The sequence below is a fragment of the Sciurus vulgaris genome (genome assembly GCF_902686455.1).
Source record: "Sciurus vulgaris genome assembly, chromosome: 13".
NCBI lineage: Eukaryota > Metazoa > Chordata > Mammalia > Rodentia > Sciuridae > Sciurus > Sciurus vulgaris.
In genome coordinates, this window is record NC_136474.1 from 24338363 (window position 1) to 24358328 (window position 19966).

Consider the following 19966-nt stretch of genomic DNA (forward strand, 5'->3'; position numbering starts at 1 on the left):
CATAATTATTAAATGATCTGACAGCAACAAAAGACAACAGAACCCATCCTGAAATACAGTTGTCCCAAACATGGAGTGTCACATCAGTCTTTGATTATCATTTCGTATTTGCCAGCATCGGCAAAATGAATAGTCATCACTTTTTGAGGTCACTGGCTTCAGACTCCATATTTCATCGCTCAATTTGAACTTGCAATTTTAAACCCTAAGTTACATGCCTTTGAATAACATTTAAATTAACGTCTTAACTCCATTTACATACTTATTTGGAAGGAAACAGAAATGTATGCAATTAATATTATTTTTTAATTTGCAATTATCTCTATAGTTTGCATAATTAATAGGGTTCATTTTCATAGCTGACTGACATATTTCTTTCCAGAAAGATAATTTTCCACAGTTACTATGATGTTAAGTTTAAATTTAAGCTTTTCCAATGCATCCTCCCCTGGCAGAATCTTAATCTGGGCACCTTCCCACTCGTGTGAAAGATATTTGTGAGCATGCCTTATCCCTCCTGTATAGTCCCATCAAGGAAAGAAACATCAGGCCAAGCAGGACTTGGGACTGAGTTCGGTCTGTATCCATCTGCTGAAGGAAATGAACACTCTCCTCTGTCTTCACTCACAGGTAGTTTTATCACTGAATGGAGGTCCTTGGAGTCGACGCTGGAGTGTCAGCTTCGGTAACAGCTCACTTTTCAAGATGTATTAGAAAAATACGGTGACTCATTATGCGTGATTGACAAGAGGGCAGGTAAGTAGGGGGTATTTTTCCAGCGACGCCTCTGCGCATGTGCCAAGCAGCACTTACTCATGCTTCTCTGTGCGCTCAGACAAAAGCCTCATTGTGCCTTGATTGTCACTCACTGGGAAATTATTATTAAAATACGACAAGGGGCTTCTTTCGGGCATAATGAATGCTTCCAGCGTTTGTGACATGACACTTATGATCTGATGTTTTTGGGGGAGAAAGATCTTTCTGCCACTTACCTAAAACCTTTCCCAACGTGAGGGAGTGGATGGCGTTGAATTCCGTCCCCGAGGACAGGATGACTTGTCTCTGTGCACTCTGGTTAACCTATAAAACGGCCCGTGGGAAGCGAACATCAAAAGGAGATACAGCTTTAATGATAAGGAAGCAGAGACCAGGAAAAAGTGATAAAAGTAAGTCACTCGTAAGGGCTCAGCAACGCTTACATAACTCACCTTAACACCGCATTCAGAAGGGAAAACGATTTTATAAACAACCTCTACCTGCCATAGCTGCCTGCCCTCCCCGTGCACACTCCCCTTAGGAGGTGTCTGCAATTGGCAGGATCCACAGAGGACAGAATCAATCATTTTAAAAGTAAAAACTTATTCTCTGGGGGAGATCCGATGCAGCCAAAATAAGTGTAGTTTTATGTACAGACTTAAAATATATTTTTCCCTAAGTACCAGTGACAAATGCCTGACTCTCTTCTGATTCGGGTCTATTTTCTTATTTATTCCTATTTCAATGAGTATTTCCTGTACTCGAACCTTGTTTAAACTGCTGTCCTATCTGTTCTTTTGCTATCACAGGAAGGCAGGCATCTCCTGAAATATTAATTAACAAATTTCACCAGTCGTCACCACTATAAACTAAACATTTCCCTGCTGAATAAAGTAAAACATATAAGGACATCTTGACATTTTACAAAGGGCCCAAGAGTAATAATTTTGACAGAATCATTGCTAAACTAACACAACAAACTAAGCCCCCACCTCTAAACCCTGGCTATATTGGGCTTTCTGTCTTGACCCGTGGAGAGCACTGAATGAGCTGCTCTTTTGATAGAATTTATCATTAGACTTTTGCATTAGATTATTCATTCTCAAACTCCTAATGGTGGTTACTGGGACTTCGAATTTGCTGCATTACCTCTACAAAGACCACAGCTTCCTCCCTGTCGATCTTCAGCTGGTGAAGGTGCCCATCCGCCATGTTTTTAAAATCAAAGTTAAAAACATCTGGATCTTGATGTCTGTCTAGCTTGTACCTGACCTGCAAACTTCCTGAAGAAGACAATAAATGACATCTTAAATTCCAATGCTATTTTACAAGTCTCTAATGAAGATCCTACTACTGCTCTGTGCACCCTTGACTCTATTTAGAATTGACTTGAATGCACTCAGCACTTGCCTCTTCTGCACTAGTGGAGACCTAGGTTCTATTCCAGTGCCAAAGTGAGTCCGTTGCACTGTTTTTAAGTCAAGACTGAGTGCACTGATAACCATCCATCTCCCAAATTTTTCTTAAACAAAGTGGTTTAAATTATACATATGAAACCTCACAACTTCAATCTAAATTAAGACTATATTTATTTTATGAAATGATGAAACTGTATATCACATTGTGTCAATATTCAGTTTCTATCATAACTTCTTTAATAAGGCCTATTTCCATGTTTCTGATATGTGCGTTATTAAATGTTTATTCTACAACCAGAGTTTCCTGCTGAAGTTGTCTGCCATAACCAAATAATAGGGAAGAGAAAAGGTTTTGTTAGCAGATGAGGTTTCTTGAGTTTTCATATGTTCCAACACAAACACAGCTCTCCTACACAGGTACCTGCATGGCTCATAACTCTCTAACGGCTTATATGAAGATTCTGATTCTATGGGGTTTTCTGGAAATCAGATGTTTGTCTTAACTCCTAAATATAAAGCACACCCACCTGGAAAAGCCCTGCAATGCCCCAGCTGCCACTGGTTGAGAGATTGTCCCCTTGCTATTCTTAGGTGGATGTCACCTAACTGGCTTCTCAACCACAGATGAGATAAGAAAAAAAAAAAAAAAAAACCACCACATTATCCACTGCAAAAGAAAATTGGCTTTTATATAGTTCCAGGATATCATCCATATTAATGCTCTTCTACTTAGAATGAGCAGGAAATGAATACCTGGCAAATATCTGAATATCTTATTTCAAACAGACTTAGATCATCATGGAGTATTAGACATCCCAGCCAGCTAGTATAATTTCATATCAAATCTGTGAAAGTATCAACCTTGTACTGGGAAAAAGCATCTTAATTTAATCTTTAAATACTAGCTTTTATGATAAGCATTATGGATAGTCCTGAAAAGCCACAAGTGTGTCTTTCCTTCTTGGTCGTTTAAGTGCTGAAAAGACCCACATCATTACACTCCTATTTTTCTAATTCAGTGTTTTCTTTCTTTTCTTTACTTTTTTTTCCCCTTCACACCAGAGATATTCACCATTGTTGGCCAGGATAACGGAAAGGTACTCCTCATAGAGAGAGCTCACGTAAAGCAGTAAGCTGGGAGCCCACGTGGTCCGGAAGCTCAGGGTGATGGTCTCCCGGGAAAGGGTCACCTCCCTGTGGAATGAAGAAGCCAGGGAACTGGCATTTCCACTTAAGGGGTGATGATCTTGAAAATTATAGGTCACTGAGGAGCCCGTTTCAAAATATGCAGAAATCTCTAGAACGAAAAGCACATTTTTGTCATATTAACAGGTTAAATCCAAGTCTTGTTGGAAGTCTATTTAGACTTTTTATTTTATTTATTTGTATAAAGTGACAACAGCACAATCTGTCTTCTGTGTTTTGGGGTGCCCCATCCGTACAGTCAGTTGACCTCTGACTAAAATCATTTGGAAAAAAAAAACAAAACTCTGTATCGAACATGTACCGACTATTTTTCCAGTCATTATTCCCTAAACAATACAGTATAACAGCTATTTTTATAGCTTTACATCTTTTAAAATGTATTTAAAGAAAGAATTCAATCCTTTTATCTTGGGAGATAAAAATGGCAAAATGTTTTCTTGTTTTGATTTTTTCATGTTTTAAATTCCTTAAAAAATAAAGTTTGAAGAACAAGGTAAACAAATCCCAACATACAGCCCAGAATGACATTTGCTAGAGATTTCCCTGAATTCTTCAAATTATCTTTAAGATAAACATATAATTCGTTGTTCAGTATAAATATATAATTTAAAGGTAGCTGCTTCGGGGTCCCAATTTTTGGGGGAGGTCTCAGCTTTGGGCTCCACTTTTTTCTAGGAGGTTAATTTTTTACATATCTTTATTAAGATATCATTCTTATACCATGAAATAGACCCAATTAAAGTGTAAAATTCCCTGTTTTCAGATATTCATAGACTTGAGCATCCATCACTGCAATCAGTTTTAGAGCATCTTCATCAATCCTCTCTATTCCCATCCCATCCAGAAAAAAAAATTCCATACTCAATTGGAAGTCACTCTGTTTCCCCCAAACATGCCAGCAGAGTCCATCACTAATCTATTTTCTATCTTTATAGACATTCCTATTCTGGAGATTTCATATCAGTCACAGAATATGTGATCTTTACTAACTAACTTCTTTCATTTGGCACATTTTCAACGATGGTTCGTATTATAGCATTTATAAGACTTTCATTCCTTTTTCACTGATGAATAATATTTCATTGTACAGAGGTAGGGTACTTTGTTGATCAATTCATCAGCTGATGCATATTTAGGTTGTTTCCACCTTTGAGCTATTCTGAATAATGCTGCTATGAATATTCAAACTTTTGTGAGAACATACATTTTCATTTCATATATACCCAAGAGTGGAATAGCTCAGTCTTATGATAACTCCATCTTTAATATTTTGAGGAACTGACATTTTTTTCAAAATAGCTGCACTATTTCACATTCCCAACAGCAATATATGAGAATTTTGACAACCCCCCACATCCTCACCAAAATGTCATTGGCTTTCATTAAAATTATAGCTGTTTTTGAACTATGGCTGGCAACAATGAATATTTCAAAAGAACTAGTAGAGGGGACTTTGACTGTTCCCACGGGGAAAAAAATGGTATCTCAGGTGACAGATATTGCCATGCACCTGGTCTGTCATTACACATCGTGTACATGTATGGAAGTGCCACACTGCTGCCCACACATATGTACAACTGCTGTGTGTGTGTGTGTGTGTGTGTGTGATTGCAGCCACCCTAGAGGCGAAGTCATATCCCATGGTGGCTTCCATTTGCATTTCTCTACTAGCTAATGTTCCTAAGCATCTTCTCATGCATTTCTTGGCCATCTGTCTATATTTGCTGAAGGAATATGTACAAATTCTGCCCATTGTTTCATTAGGTTCTTTGTCCTGTTTATTCAATTATAAGTTTTTATATAATTTGGATACCAGACCCTGCACGGTAAATGACGTGCAAACATTTTCTTTTCTTCCATTATTTGGATTATCTTTTCGCTTTCTTGATTGAGCCCTTTGAATCGGTGACATTTTTAATTTTGGTGAAGTCTGGGGACCCATCCTTTCTTTCTCCCACATTTTAGGAGTCTACCGTCCCGCCTTTCAAACTGAGGTCCCTAACACACTCAAGGTTCATCCTTCATCTTATGAGACCGAGGTCCAGTCTCACTCTTCTGCAGGTACATGTGGGCATCCAGTTGTCCCAGAGTCTCTTCTTTCCCTCCTGAACTTTCTGAGCACTCTTAAACCCACTGACCACAAATAAGAAGGTGTATCCCAGACTCTCGGTTCTGTCCCGCTGATCTGTATGGGAGTCTCAGGCCAGCTACCCGCTGCTTTGCTCATTACAGCTTTGCAGTAAATTTTGACATCAGAAGTGTGAATGCACTAAATCTGTTCTTTCTCAAAAAAAAATTTGCCTATTTTGAGTTCCCTTCATTTCCATATGAATTTTACCATCAGCTGGAAATTTCTGGAAAGGATCCAGCTGGGATTTTGATAGAAATTGTATGGAAAGGTAAAAGTAACACTTTCTGTATTTGCACATGACATGGTCTTTTTTTATGTAGAAAATCCTGAGAGATTTGCTAAAAATAAATCTGTAGATTAATTTAGGAAACATTAAACCTTATTTATTTTATTATTATAATCCGTAACTTGAAGTATCTCTCCAATTATTTTGTAGGCGTATATCTTCCATTTCTTTCATGACTGCTACATATCTTATCCGTTTTGATACTATTATAAGTGAAAATTTTTATTGATTTTATTTTCAGGTGGGTCATAGCTAGTACACAGAAATACAGTTGATTATGTATATTGATCTTTTATCCTGCGGCTCTTTTTGGGGATGGGGGGTTACCAGGGATTGAACCCAGAGGCCCTTGACCACTGAGCCCCATCCCCAGCCCTATTTTGTATTTTATTTAGAGACAGAGTCTCACTGAGTTGCTTAGCGCCTCCCCTTTGCTGAGGCTGGCTTTGAACCCTTGATTCTCCTGCCTCAGCCTCCCCAATCACAGGGAAGACAGGTGTGCACCACCACACCCAGCTAATCCTGCAGCTTTGATCAACTTAATTTTTTTTAGTAATAGTAAAATAGCTGTTAGTATTTGGTCATAGTTTTTAGCAAATCCCTTAGGTTATTCTATGTAAAAAAAGACTGTATTGTGTGCAAACACAGAAAGTGCTACTTGTTCCTTCTGACCTGGATGTATTTCATTTCACTTTTGCCTAATTGGCCTAGCTGGAACCTCTAGAACAACATGGACAAGAAGTGGTGAGAGTATGCATTCTTGTCTTGTTCCTGTTCTTATGGGGAAACATTCCATGTTTTACAATCTAAATTAAATTATGATTAAATTCTAGTAATTTAAAATTTCTCTCTTCTCTGTCAGTTTTACAGGATTTGTCAATTTTGTTAATCTTCTTAACTAATTTTTGGTTTTGTTAATTTTCTGTTATTTTTATATTATCTACTTTATGAATTCTGTTATAATGTTTATTTCTCCTTCTCATTGACTTAGATTTAGTTTGCCCTTCTTTATCCAGTATCTTAAGTTGGAAGGTTAGGTTATTGATTTAAGACCTCTCTTCTTTTTAAAATACAGACATTTAGAGCTACGAATTGGCCCCTAGATGCTGAGTTAGCTGCATCAAATAGGTTTTGGTATACTGTGGTTTTGTTTTTCTAATTTTCCTCATGATTTCTTCTTTGTCAAATAAGGAGTGTATTAATTTCCACCTATTTGCAATATTCCATGATTCGTTTTGTTATTGATTTCTAATTTCATTCCCTTGTGTTTAAAATGGATATTTTGGATGATTTCAATTCTTTTAGGTTTTTTGAGGCTTGTTTTACCAGAAGCATGTTGTCTGTTCTGGAGAATATTCCATTAGTGCTTAAGAAGAATATATCCTGCTGTTATTGAGTGGAGGTCATTTGACTTGGGTTTTATTTCCCTCCAAGTTTTCTATTTCCCTGATTATCTTTGGCCCAATCATTCTACTCATTATTGGAAGTAGAACTTTGAACCCTCTGACTATTAGTCCTCATTTGTCTATTTCTCTTTTCTATTCTGTCAGGTATTCTTTATGTATTTTGGGATGATGTTAGTAACTGAATACATGCTTATAATTGTTGTATCTCTTTAAACATTATAAAAAGTTCTTTAAAAAGTTCTTCTATTTATTAGCAGCACCTTTTTATGTACAGTGTATTTTTTTCTGATATTATTACACCTCCTATGGTTTTCTATGGTCCTTCCTTCCATAGTACATCTTTCTCCATGCTTTTATTTTTAACCTGTCTTTCAATCTAAACTTTAGACAGCATATCAATAAAATTTTTTATTGTGATCCATTCTGATAATAATCTGCCTTGTCATTGATCGTTTACTCCATGAACACTTACTGTTGTTATTGATAGATTTATATATGCCACTTTACTTTTGATTTTTATGTTTCATTTCTGTTTTCTTCTCCCTCTTGAACTGTTTTCTTTTATATTAGCAAATATGTTGTAATATGACATTTTAATTCCTTTCTTGACTTATTTCACTATATTTTTGTGGTAAAATATACACATAATTTGCCATTTTAATCCTTTTAAAATGTAAAATTTCATGGCATTATTCAATCCACAAAGTCAAATAGTCAACACCAACCTCTACTTTCAAAATTTTCCTTATCCTGGAGGGGAAGGAAAGGGGAAATACTGGGGGATGACATTGGACAAATTATACTGCTATATTGTGTACATGTACAAATATGTAACAACAAATCCCACCACTATGTACAACTATAATGCATCAATTAAAAATATGGGAAAAACACTCCTCATCCCAAGAAGAAACACTCTACTCATGAAACAATAAGTCTGAATTCCTTTCTCTTCTTCTACCCTTGTAACATCTGATCTATTTTTTGTCTCTGAATTTGTTATCAATATTAAATATAATTGAGGTCATACAACATTTGCCATTTTTGTGGGTTGGTTTCACTTAGTATAATGTGTTCTAGGTTCATCCATGTTGGACCACATAATAAAACTTCATTCATTTTGATGACTGAGCAATATAGTATTATACATACACAATACCTTATGTTTATCAACTCATTTGCTGATGGACACTGGGTTATCTCCACCTTTTAGTTATGATGAACATGGCTACTATAGAAATTTGTGTACAAGTATCTGAGTTCCTGTTTTTAGTTCTTTGGGGTATATATCTATGAGTAGAATTGCCAAGTCAGAAGGAAATTCTATATTGAGTTTTTTTTTTTTTTTTTTTTTTTTTTGGTAAACCTCCAAATGGTTTCCACAGGAGCTGCATCATTTTACTTTCCCACCCCAACATTTGAGAGTTCCAATTTCTCCACATCCTAACCAACACTTGCTATTTTCTGTACCCCACATCCTAGTCAGTCTGGTGGGTTTAAAGTGATATCTCATTCTGGTTTTGATGTGCATCTCATTAACTAGTAATGTTGAGTATGTTTTCATGTGATTATTGTCTATCTGTATGTATTCTTTTCTTTTTCTTCTTGCAGTGTTGGGAATTGAACCCAGGCCTCCACATGTTAGGCAAGCACTCTATCACTGAGTTACATCCCCAGCCCTGTATACATTCTTTGGATAAGTGTCTATGGAAGTCCTTCCCCCATTTCTTTCTTTCTTTTCTTTTTATTTCTCTTTCCCTTCCTTTATTTTCTGTTTTCGGGATTGACCTCAGGACCTCATGCATGCTAGGCAAGTGCTCGGTCACTGAACCATATCCCCAGACCTCCCCTAATTTTTTAATTTGCTTATTTTCCTTTTTCAGTTGTAGTGATCATTGAGGATGATGGTGGCTGCAGGTTTCTCAACACATGGCCTTCGTTAGTTTGAGAAATTTTTCCTCTATTCCTAGTTTATTGAATCTTTTATTATCATAAAGGGTTTCTTTTGTTGTTCAGTGTTTCCTGTATCAATTGAGATGATCGTGTCTTTTTTCTCCTTCATTCTTTACCCTTGTGTAACACATCAATTGATATGCTGAAGTGCTCTTGAAATCCTGCACTATACCCCACTAGGTTTCAATGTATAATCCTTTTACTGTGCTTCACCATAATTTTAATTTTTTTTTTTTTTTAGTGATTGCTCTAGGGCTTACAATGTATATCTCATACAAATCTGCTTTATATTTACACTAACTTAATTCAAGTGAGACATAGAAATGTTACTTCCATATTCCTTCTACCTGTGTTGAGCTTCATACCAGACCCAATAATCCATTGCCCTAATTGTAATTTTATAAATCTGAAGTCCTTTAAAGCAGCTGAGAAAAGAAAAAAGAATGTATTTGTGTTAACTCTTTTATTTACTATTTCTCAATCTCTTTGTTCCTGAAATCCATGTTACCATGAAGTCTCACTTCCTTATTCCATTACAGCTTTCCACCCACCTGTCTCTCCATGTTGTTATTTTCAAATACACGTCCACAGGGCCAACAATGCATACACACATATACTTTCTCATTGTAGTTTTATATAATTGCTCTTTAAATCATTTAAGCAATGAAAGGATAAGAAATACACCACTATACTCTCTTTTGTAATTACCTACAACCTTAACTGCTGGTGTGTGTATGTGCATGCAAGTGCACATGTATAGACTGAATTATTGCCTAGGGTTACTTTCCTTCAGCTGGAAGAACATCTTTTGTTATTTTAAGGCAGGCTGGCTAGCAATGTTTCTCTCTCTCTCTCTCTCTCTCTCTCTCTCTCTCTCTCTCTTTCTCTCCCTCCAGTTTTCTCTTAAATCTGTGAATACCATCAATTTGCTGTCATTTTCTGAAAGACAGTTTTGCTGGGTATAGGTTGTTTTGTTTTACCTTTTTGAATATGTCATTACCCTGCTTTGTGGCTTCCAGTTTCTGATGAAACATCAACTGTTAATCTTGGTGTTTTCTTTTACATGAGCCATTTTTCTTTTATTTCTTTCTTGACTTCAGCTTTCAACATTTTTGCCAAGATGTGTCTGGGTCGGATTTCCTTGTGTTTATCCTACCTGGATTTCATTGATGTGTGTGTGTGTGTGTGTGTGTGTGTGTGTGTGTGTGTGTGTGTGTGTTAATGGTTTTCAACACTTTGGGAATATTTTCAACCATTATTTGAAGAGTATTTTTTGTAATTCTTTCCTTCTGATATTTTCAATTATGTATATGTTGATGTGCTTAATGATGTCTGACATCTCTCGGATGATCTGTTCATTTTTTCTTTATTCTTCTCTGTATTGTTTAAGATACATAATTCTTATTGATCCATCTTGAAGTCTGCTGATTCTTCTGCTCATTCTAATCTACGATTGAGTCTCCCTAGTGAATTTTTCATTTCAATTATTGTACATTGTGATGTCAGAATTTCTATTTATTTCTTTTAAAAATATTTGTTTTATATGTTTTAATTCTATATTTGATGAGAATTGTCTATTTTCTCTCACTTATTGAAGTATGGTGTCTTTGTCTACTTGGGCTGCTGTAACAAAACACCTTGTAATCAAGGTCACTTAAATAATTATTCTTTTCTCACTCTTCTGGAGGTTTGGGAGGTTATGATCAATGTGCCAACAAATTTGGTGTCTGGTGAGAGTCCTCTCTGTGGTATCCCGATGACAGCCTTCTTGATCTCTTCTTATTATGAGAATGCATATATTATAAGAGGGATCTCCACCCTCACAATCTAATTACCTAAAGCTAATTGTCTCCCAAAGGTTCATCTCCACATATCATACTGTTGGTGATTAGGGTTTCAACATATGAATTGAACATTCATATGTTCATTCAATCCATTACATGTAGTTACTTTTATTTCATTGAACATATTTATAATAGCTGCTTTGGAATTCTTGCATGCTGTCTGACATCTGGACTCTCTCAAAGGCACTTTTTGTTTTTCTGGCCATTGCCTCCTTTGTATGGATAACACTCATTTCTTGCATGTCTCATGACTTTCTATGTTGGTTGAAAATTTGACATTGTAGATAACATACAGTAATAATTCTAGATATAGCTACTCCCTATGGCTTGCTGTGTGATTTTTCTGTTAGTTTAGTGATGTGGCTGGACTATTTTAATGACATCTGTGTCCCCTGAAGAGTTCGGGATAAGCTGTAACTCTTCACACAGCGTTTCATTGGGCATGTGCATAGTCACCATGTGGGATGAGGCTGGTTTTAGCAAAGGTACGTCGACTTATCTGCCTCTGTTGATGTCACACCAGGTCTTAGCCTTTACTTATTGCCAACTCTTTGCTTATTGCATTGAATAATGTTGTGTGTGTGGGGGGGGGGGGGTGGCAAATTGTTCCACAAATGAATCCAATGAATCCAGACCTTTGCGGGATCAGTTCATGAAACAGCTCTTCCACAGTAACTAGGAAGAGGATGACTTTAGGATCAACTCTCCTTCAAGATCAGAATTTAGAAATTTTCTTTTGTGCCAGAGACTGTCCTCAAATTTATTGTTCACCAGAAAATAAATTCTTTTTTTTATTTGTTTTTCTGGCGATGTGGGGGTTAAACCCAGGTCCTTACACATGCTAGGCAAGGATTCTAACACTGAGCTACATCTACAGTTTCTCAGAAAATAAAATCTTAACTAGGGTGATGTCTATGTTGTTCTGAGATAAAGAACATGAAAGTATTTTCAGCTTCCCCTAAAACTTTTTACAAATAGTTTTATAACAGACTTATTCCAAAAATATGTTTAGTGCACACACACATACACACATCCATACACTTATAAATAAAAGAAAGATGTTGAGAGGTGATCATTGTCTTGGAGTACTACTTCACTCTTTGTATTTCCTTAAAATACAAGGAATTCACTGAAAATCTGGATTATTCTTATTAGGTTAAGAAGCTAACTATAACTTACCCTCTAGTCACTGGAGGGCTGACTATTTCTTATTCACCTATAACAGAATGTCTATATCCAACATAATTCTATTTTATTTTATTTTTTCATGGTTTGGTAGATGGACAGAATGCCTTTATTTTGTTTGTTTTTTGTGATGCTAAGGATGGAACCCAGTGTCTCATACATGCTTGGCATATGCTCTGCCACTGAGCTACAGCCCCAGCCCATCCAATATAATTTTAGGTTACAAAAAGACATTCAAATGTAACTTAGCCAATGTGGGCTGCAAGTTATTTTGAAGCCAATACTGTGCCCATGAAGAAGTGGTCACCCCTGAAGCCGACCATCAAACATGAGGATATTTAGTACCTATATTAGAATGATATGATTTGTTACCACAGATAGACACCAGTTATAACTTATCCAAGAGGAAAACAGAAAACTTATGAAGGTGCCTTTTGGAAAATTTCATTGACTTCTATATAACGAATTCTTTGGAAAGGCATACAATTGTTGTAGCAATTAAAGCCTTTTATGCAGCTACACATAATGTGTGGGGTGACAGCCAAGAAACACTTGACGCTATATTAAATTTGGCTTTGATGAATCAGTATTCTAAGAGTTTCCACAGAAGTATTACACAGGCAGTTTATTTAAGAAGTCAGTTTAGTGTACTTAATACCCAAACAATCCCTTCTTCCTTTCAGAAGATGACTTGTACCTAAGCAGAAGCTGCCTGAGCACCAGGCCCTTCTAGGAACACAGGCAAACTACAGCAAAGTGTCTGCGGTCCCACTAATGACAAGTCAATGTTTAATATTTAAATATGCATTTCCCCCGTGGGTACTGTATTTGTTTTATATTTAAAGGCAATTTAAAACTTGAAACATCATGTCAAGTCGTTGCAATTAACAACAATGATGCTTTAATGATCTTAAAACCAGAACATCCCAAGGACAGAGCTTTGAAAACCAAATCATTTTGAGCACTGGACAGAAGATAGGAGTAACCCAGAGACCTTCCCCATAAGGAAGCCAGAGAGGACGGACGTTCAATGGAACCGCTTAGGTTTGCAAAAACAGGTCACTCCTAAATTCAGTCCAGGAATGGGGGTCGGCAATGATTCCGTTTCAAATGGTATAACCTCACCCTTTCGTGACAGTGGCAAATGCCAGCAGTGTTCCTGGCAGGCCCCAGGCCCCAGGCTCTCCGCAGTCCCCCAGCCTCACTCACCATGTGCGCAGAAGGGGCCCTCGTAGGCAGAGGGGGCGCAGTCGCAGGCCACCCCTCGGGGCCGTTCTCGGCATCTCCCCCCATTGCGACACAGGTGTCCGTAGCTGCCGCAGTGTCCAGCACACCCTGGCTCCACCCCTGGCGTCACCGTGGCTCTGTCCTCCAGGTCCAGGGCCACCCCATTCAACTGCAGGGACCGGATGCACCCCAGGAAGCCCCGCTGCCGGCTGGCTGTCCCACCTACGAGGGAAACGCTGCAGATAGAGACGTGCTCCTCCTATTTCATTCCGGATTTTGCGTCCACGTCAAACTCAGGCCTAGTGCGTGGAGAGTGGCGAAAATGGCAAAGGGAAATTGCAAATCGTTGAACATATGGTGAGCATATGGAGTTTTTAAAATGCAAACTTGTATCAGATGTCAGGACATCGAATAAAACCTTATGCACACGTCTAGACACAGTGACACTGGCAAACGTTCATTCTAACACTATTTAATGTCACACAATATAGATCTCACCAACCCTATCTCGCTTATGTAGATCAGAATGATTTTGTGTGAACCTCCAAAACATTCGCAAGAATAAAAATAGATGTCAATTTCCTATGTGGACGATCTCTCAAAATTAAGAATGACAAGAGATTGAGAAGCAAAGAAAGAGAAGCTAAAAGGTGACACCATACCAACGTCCAAGTTGTCCCTGACTCCATCCCCACCTTTCTGAGGACACAGTGGTAAGTCATTACATGCACATTTGATCATGTCAAACTTCAGCGCTAACGGCTGTGCAGAGAGGTTGGCAATACTTGTGTCAGAATAGACGCTGTTGTGAGGGTACTAACCTCATGCTATTATAAGAGTCCAGGAACTATCTGTGAAAATGTAGATTCTTGAACTTCCACCCAGATATTGTGGGCCTGCACTGGGGATCCCAATTCTGAATTTTTTTTTTTTTTTTTTTAATATTAAGGGTTGAATCCAAGAGCACTTTACTACTGAGCTACATCCCCAGACCTTTTATTTTTTTAATTTTTGAGACAGGCAGGGTCTCACTAAGTTACTCAGAGTGTTGCTAAGTGGCTGACCTTGAACTTATGATCCTCCTGCCTCAGCCTCCTGAACTGCAGAGATGACAGGTGTGCACCACCACACCTGAGCCAAATCTGAATTTTTAATCACTCTCATGGGTGATTCTGATGCTTTATCCACCACAGATTTATAAACCTTGCCTTAATATAAATATTTATTCGAAGTGAAATTTTTATGTTGATTTTGTTCCTAGGCTTTCCCTTAAATAATCCTCAAGATTATAAGTGAGAAAATACAATTCCTTATTTTGACTCAGGCTAAGTGTGTATCTGGAGGATACCCCAGGGGCCCATGTGGTAAGGGTTTGGTCTTTAGCTTGCCATCATTGGGAGGTAGTGGGGACTTTAAGAGCTGGAGCCCCGCCCCCTGGAGGTTTTACATCCTTAAGCATGTGCCCTTGGAAAGGATTGGGGGACCCTCATCTCTTCTTCCTTCACTTTTGCTTGGTGGCCATGAGGTGAACATCAAGCTCTGTCACCAGTTCCTGCCCCCACCAGAGGCCTAAAAGCCATGGTTCCACCTGGCCATAGATCAAAACCTCCAAAACTGGGGGCCAAAATAATCCTTTCTCTTTATAAGTTGCTTAATTCAGGAATCTGTTACAGTAACAAAAAACTGCCTGCAACAGTATGGTGGGTAGTTCTGTGGTTTCAAGCCCTTCAAAGACGATTCATTTTGCCCTAATAGAAGAACCAACCATGCTTGAAGTTATATTTTATGGAGACATAGATAGAAATTCCTGCGTGTGTAAGTCACACACACACACACACACACACACACAGACTGACACACAGTAGAATTCAGTAGCATTTAGTACCCGGAAGCTGTATGAATCTCCCTGTAACATAGGCTGTGTGATCATTTGCAATTTGGTCCAATTTGTAATTGGAACTGTGTCCTTATTTGCTTTAACATGCATAAGAAATAAACAAGTGCGCACTACTGCCCCGGTCTGCCTGGTTTCTACATTAGAATGGAATTGCTTGAAAAGTAATATGGAAAAATATGTTGTTGCCCTTGGGAAAAATAAACAATGATAAAACAATCAATGAGTAAGCTAAAGGGAAGACATCCATCACCCCGGGCTGTCGTCTTTATACAAACGCACTACAGAAATAAAGGAGAAGGACCTCATTATAGACAGGAAGCCCTTGATGAGAGAGCGTGGTCAGGGAGGACAGGAGGAGGAGACGAGGAGCGGGGCTCCCCAGGACCTCGCCAGTGACAGGCCCCCTTGCTGTGCTGCCCCCAGGTCTCCTGTGGTCTGTTTTTAAACCGACAGTGGATGACATCTGTCCACTGATAAGACAATTCCTTACTAAAAGTGAAATGGAAGAAGTGGATACAAGTTGCTAATGGTCACACGAATAGTGTTGCTAAAACATAGCAGCCACAAATGCCAATCATCTGTAACGTGAACTGCTCAGAGATCTCCCATCTGGATCCCTTTCACGGGTTGGTTACTGTGCCTCTTTCAGACTTGATGATCTCATCTGGAAACAGGTGACAATAAAACCTCCGAAATGAGTTATCTAATGAGAAGCCCATAGCACGCTCCTAGAACCTACTAGGTTATCAATAAATAGTGCCAATGGCTAGCTGCTGCTGGAATTTGTCATGAAAAGTAGTTTCGCCCTTATGATTTTCTCCTGGTCCCCTCTGCAGTCACACCATGCCAGCGGTCGACGGCAGGCACTCACCAATGAAGAGCTGGCTATTGAGCTGAAGGCGGACGTGCCCGTCCATGGGGGCAGCCTGTGTCTTCTGAGGGAGCTGATCCACTTGCAGAGAGGCTCCTTTGACATTTCTCTCTGCCCTCACGTGGTGCCACCGATTGTCATTAAAGGGGGTGGGTGACTGCACAGTGACCTCACAAGGTCCATTCCCCACATCAAAGGAAAAGGTCACTTCTGTGGGAGCTAAAAATATTGTATATGAATATTGCCCAAGTTAATTCACAAGGGAACAATTCAGTCTTGATTAGAAAAACATCATGGAATGCTCATTAAAAAAAGAGACAAAGATATCAACACAGAAATATGTGACTCTTCAGTTGGGGAAAGGAGACAAGATAAATTTGTATCCTGGAGGTGAAAAATAAAACAAAACAATACTGATTTTAACATATTTCTTCCCTGGGTTTAATACTTAACCCACTCAATGCTAGTCAGTAGAGATAAGTACTCATATAGAGAACAACAAATAGAATTTGTATTATGTCTAAAAGTAGTTTTACTCAAAAGTGGGTCAAAGCCTCATCTAATTTTAAAAACAATAAATGCAAATTTTGATAGTAATAAATTAAGCTCTGGGTACATGAAAAAAAATCTGATCAAATATTTTAGGAAACAATTTGATGAGTTCCGTTTAAAATTCCAACTTCAGTCAGCTATGGTCCAGGGAAGGCATAACATTTTAATGAATTATTCTGTACTTTATGCTTCATGGTTTGACCCTTGAAATGACTGGTTAAAATTACAGAAATGTATGGTTAATATATAAATATAATGATAAGGTAAGAATGACACTATTTTAAAATCTTGTTCAGTTAGTTTTATTGCCAAGCAGTGGGCACTCTGTGACTTGTCCAGGGTGGGCGGGGGGTGACTCACTCTGCAGCTCTATCCTGATGAAGTCTGTGATCCCCAGGTTCTCCATAAACACACCAGAGGGAACTGTGGTCTTAAAAAAGAACCGCACATCAGCAGTGAGTTCTCCGTGGAAAGTGGGAAAATGAAGGTATGAAGTCTCTGTGTTGAAGGAAGCTGAATTCCAAAATGACTCTGTTTATATAAAAAAAAAGAAAAGGAAAAAAGAAACACTCCTATGTCATTTTTACTGATCATTAGAGAAGGCTTCACTGCTTCACTGGGTGTTTTTGTTCATGCCACATCATCACGACATCACATTCCGTGATTATTTTAAGGGTTAGAATTCTGTGCTGAGCAAAGACCAAGGGTAAGCAAAGCCAAAGTGTGACTGACTGTCACACTGACAACCTGGATGAGAGAGGATGGTGGAGGTGGCCAGGGAGGTGGTAAGACAGAATCATGTCCAAGTTGGAGCCAACAGGATTTACTGATGCATTGGGTACAACAGAAAGAGAGGAGACTGAGATGACATCAAGGGTTTTGGTCTAACTGGGATAGGAATAATTTTGAAGAAGCACATTGGACAGGGATACATTAAATTTGAAATCTCTATTAGGCACCCAAGTGGAGACTGGGAGGCAGCAGCTGGGTACGTGACTCGGGAAGCCAGATCACAGAATCTTGCTTTCCGTCTTTCTTACAAACTAACAGTGAACAAAGAAATACCTGTTGTTCTAGTAATGCCCTACATGGCAAAACAAAAACAACAGCAAAACAAACAAGAAAACAAATGCTTCTTTTTTCCTTCTGGTCCAGAATCGAATCCAGAACCACACATCATATTTATTTCTCAAGTCTCTTTAGTTTCCTTAATTCTACAACTTTTCTTGTCTTTTATGAATATGACTATTATGGCTTAAATATGAGGTGTCTCCCCAAAACTGCATGTGTGAGACAATGCCAAAGTTTTCAGGGGTGAAATGATTGGGTTGTGAGACACTTTACTTAATGAGTGGGTTAATCCACTGATAGGAATGAACCAGGTAATCATAACCAGGTGGAGTGTGGTAGAGGGTGTGGGTCACAGGACTCTCTACTTCCTGGTGGCCACGTCCTGAGCTGCTTTCCTCCTGCCTTGTTTTGGGCCCAGAGCACTGGTGCCCGCTGTCTATGAACTGAGACCTCTGAAACTGTGAGCCAAAATAAACCTTTCCTGTTCAGTTTTTCTTGCCAGGTCTTTTGGTCACAGTGATGCAAAGCTGTCTGAAATAATAAATTTTTTTGTATTTTCTGGAGCATTTTTTAGTTGATTCACAGAATATTCTTCAATTTGGAGGCATGTGATAATCATCATTAGATTGATATTGTATATTTTTGTCAAAAATAACCCAGAGAAACAATTAAGAGAGTGAAGGAAGAGCTTACAGAATGGGAGAAAAATCTGCCAGTTACTTTTCCAATGGGAGCTTAATAGCCAGAATATATAAAGAACTCAAAAAACTTAACACAAAAAAAGTAATAACACAATCAATAAATTGGTAAAAGATCTAAGTAGACATTTCTCAAAAAAAGAAAAACAAATGACCAACAAATATATGAAAAATTATTCAACATCCTTACCAATCAGAGATGCAAATCCAAACTACACTGAAATTTTACTTCATGCTAATTAGAATGGCAATCATTCAGAATATAAATAACAATAATTGCTGGTGAGAATGTGGGGAAAATGTATATTTATACATTGTTGGTGGGACTACAAATTATGACAACCACTTTGGGAAGCAGTATGGAGATTCTTCAAAAGACTAGGAATGGAAACACCATACGACCCAGCTATGCCACTCCTTGGTATTTATCCCAAGGAACTAAAACCAGCATACCATAGTGATATGTGCATACCATGTTTAGAGCAGCACAGTTCTCCATAGTTAAGCTATGAAATCAGCCCGGGTGCCCATCAACAGACAAATGGATAAAGGAAATGTGATACACACACCTATACTCACACAATGGAGTTCTACTCAGCCATAAAAAAGAATGAAATTGTGTCTTTTGATGGCACATGGATGAAATGGAGAACATCATGCTAAGTGAAATAAGCCAGGCTCAGAAAGTCAGGTGTCAAATGTTTTCTCTTGTATGCAGAAGTTAGAAAAAAGGAATAAAAATGGGGAATCTTATTTAAATAGAAGGAACATAAGAAGAGGACAGGCAGGGCATCAAAGAGCAGGGAGGAGAGAAGGGAAAGGGGAAGAATTGGAGATGATGTTGGCCAAATTATGCTGTGTACATGTATGAATGTATTGCAATTAATTCCACTCATATATAACTATAATTCATAATTTAAAAACAACAAATAAACACAAGGAAGACTAATTGAGCACAGGAAGGGGATCAAGGGGATGCAGGAGGGGAGGTAAAGGGGAAGTACTGGGGATTGAAACGCATCAAACTATGCTGTGTGTGTTAATGAATATGTCAACATGAACGTCGCTGTGCACTGTGATAATTGGTCCCATTCCTTGTCATGTTAGCTTTGATTGATTTGTGAAATAGCACCTGTCACTTCTTCCATATAAAATTAACATTTTTCTAATTTTTTAAATATTTAGACACTTAATGGTCCTTAACACAATCTTGTCCACTTTTTCATCTAATGGTGTTATAGTATTGATGGTCCTTGAATTATTATTATACTGGTGATTTCCCATCACTCCTCCACATGTTGCTATTCCTTTGTTAACAACGGTGGACTGAGACAGACGTCATTATCCTATGTACATGCATGATTACACGAACAATATGACTCTACAGTGTGCACAACCATGGAAACAAAATGATATAACCCATTTGTGTACAATGAATCAAAATGCAGTCTGTAAAAATAAAAAA

General features: G+C 38.1%; 1 protein-coding gene across 6 annotated transcripts in view; it reads right to left on the reverse strand.

Moving 5' to 3' along the window:
- The window catches only part of LOC306643356 (contactin-associated protein-like 3), a 212697-nt gene that overhangs the window by 9185 nt on the left and 183546 nt on the right, over positions 1-19966 (reverse strand). For all 6 annotated transcript variants that reach the window (XM_079109426.1, XM_079109429.1, XM_079109425.1 and 3 more), the window contains 6 exons: positions 17093-17263; positions 16181-16399; positions 13395-13634; positions 3247-3471; positions 1906-2039; positions 993-1080 (listed from right to left, as the gene is read on the reverse strand). In XM_079109426.1, coding sequence (XP_078965552.1) covers positions 993-1080; positions 1906-2039; positions 3247-3471; positions 13395-13634; positions 16181-16399; positions 17093-17263 — 1077 coding nt within the window. The remainder of the gene's footprint in view (positions 1-992; positions 1081-1905; positions 2040-3246; positions 3472-13394; positions 13635-16180; positions 16400-17092; positions 17264-19966) is intronic.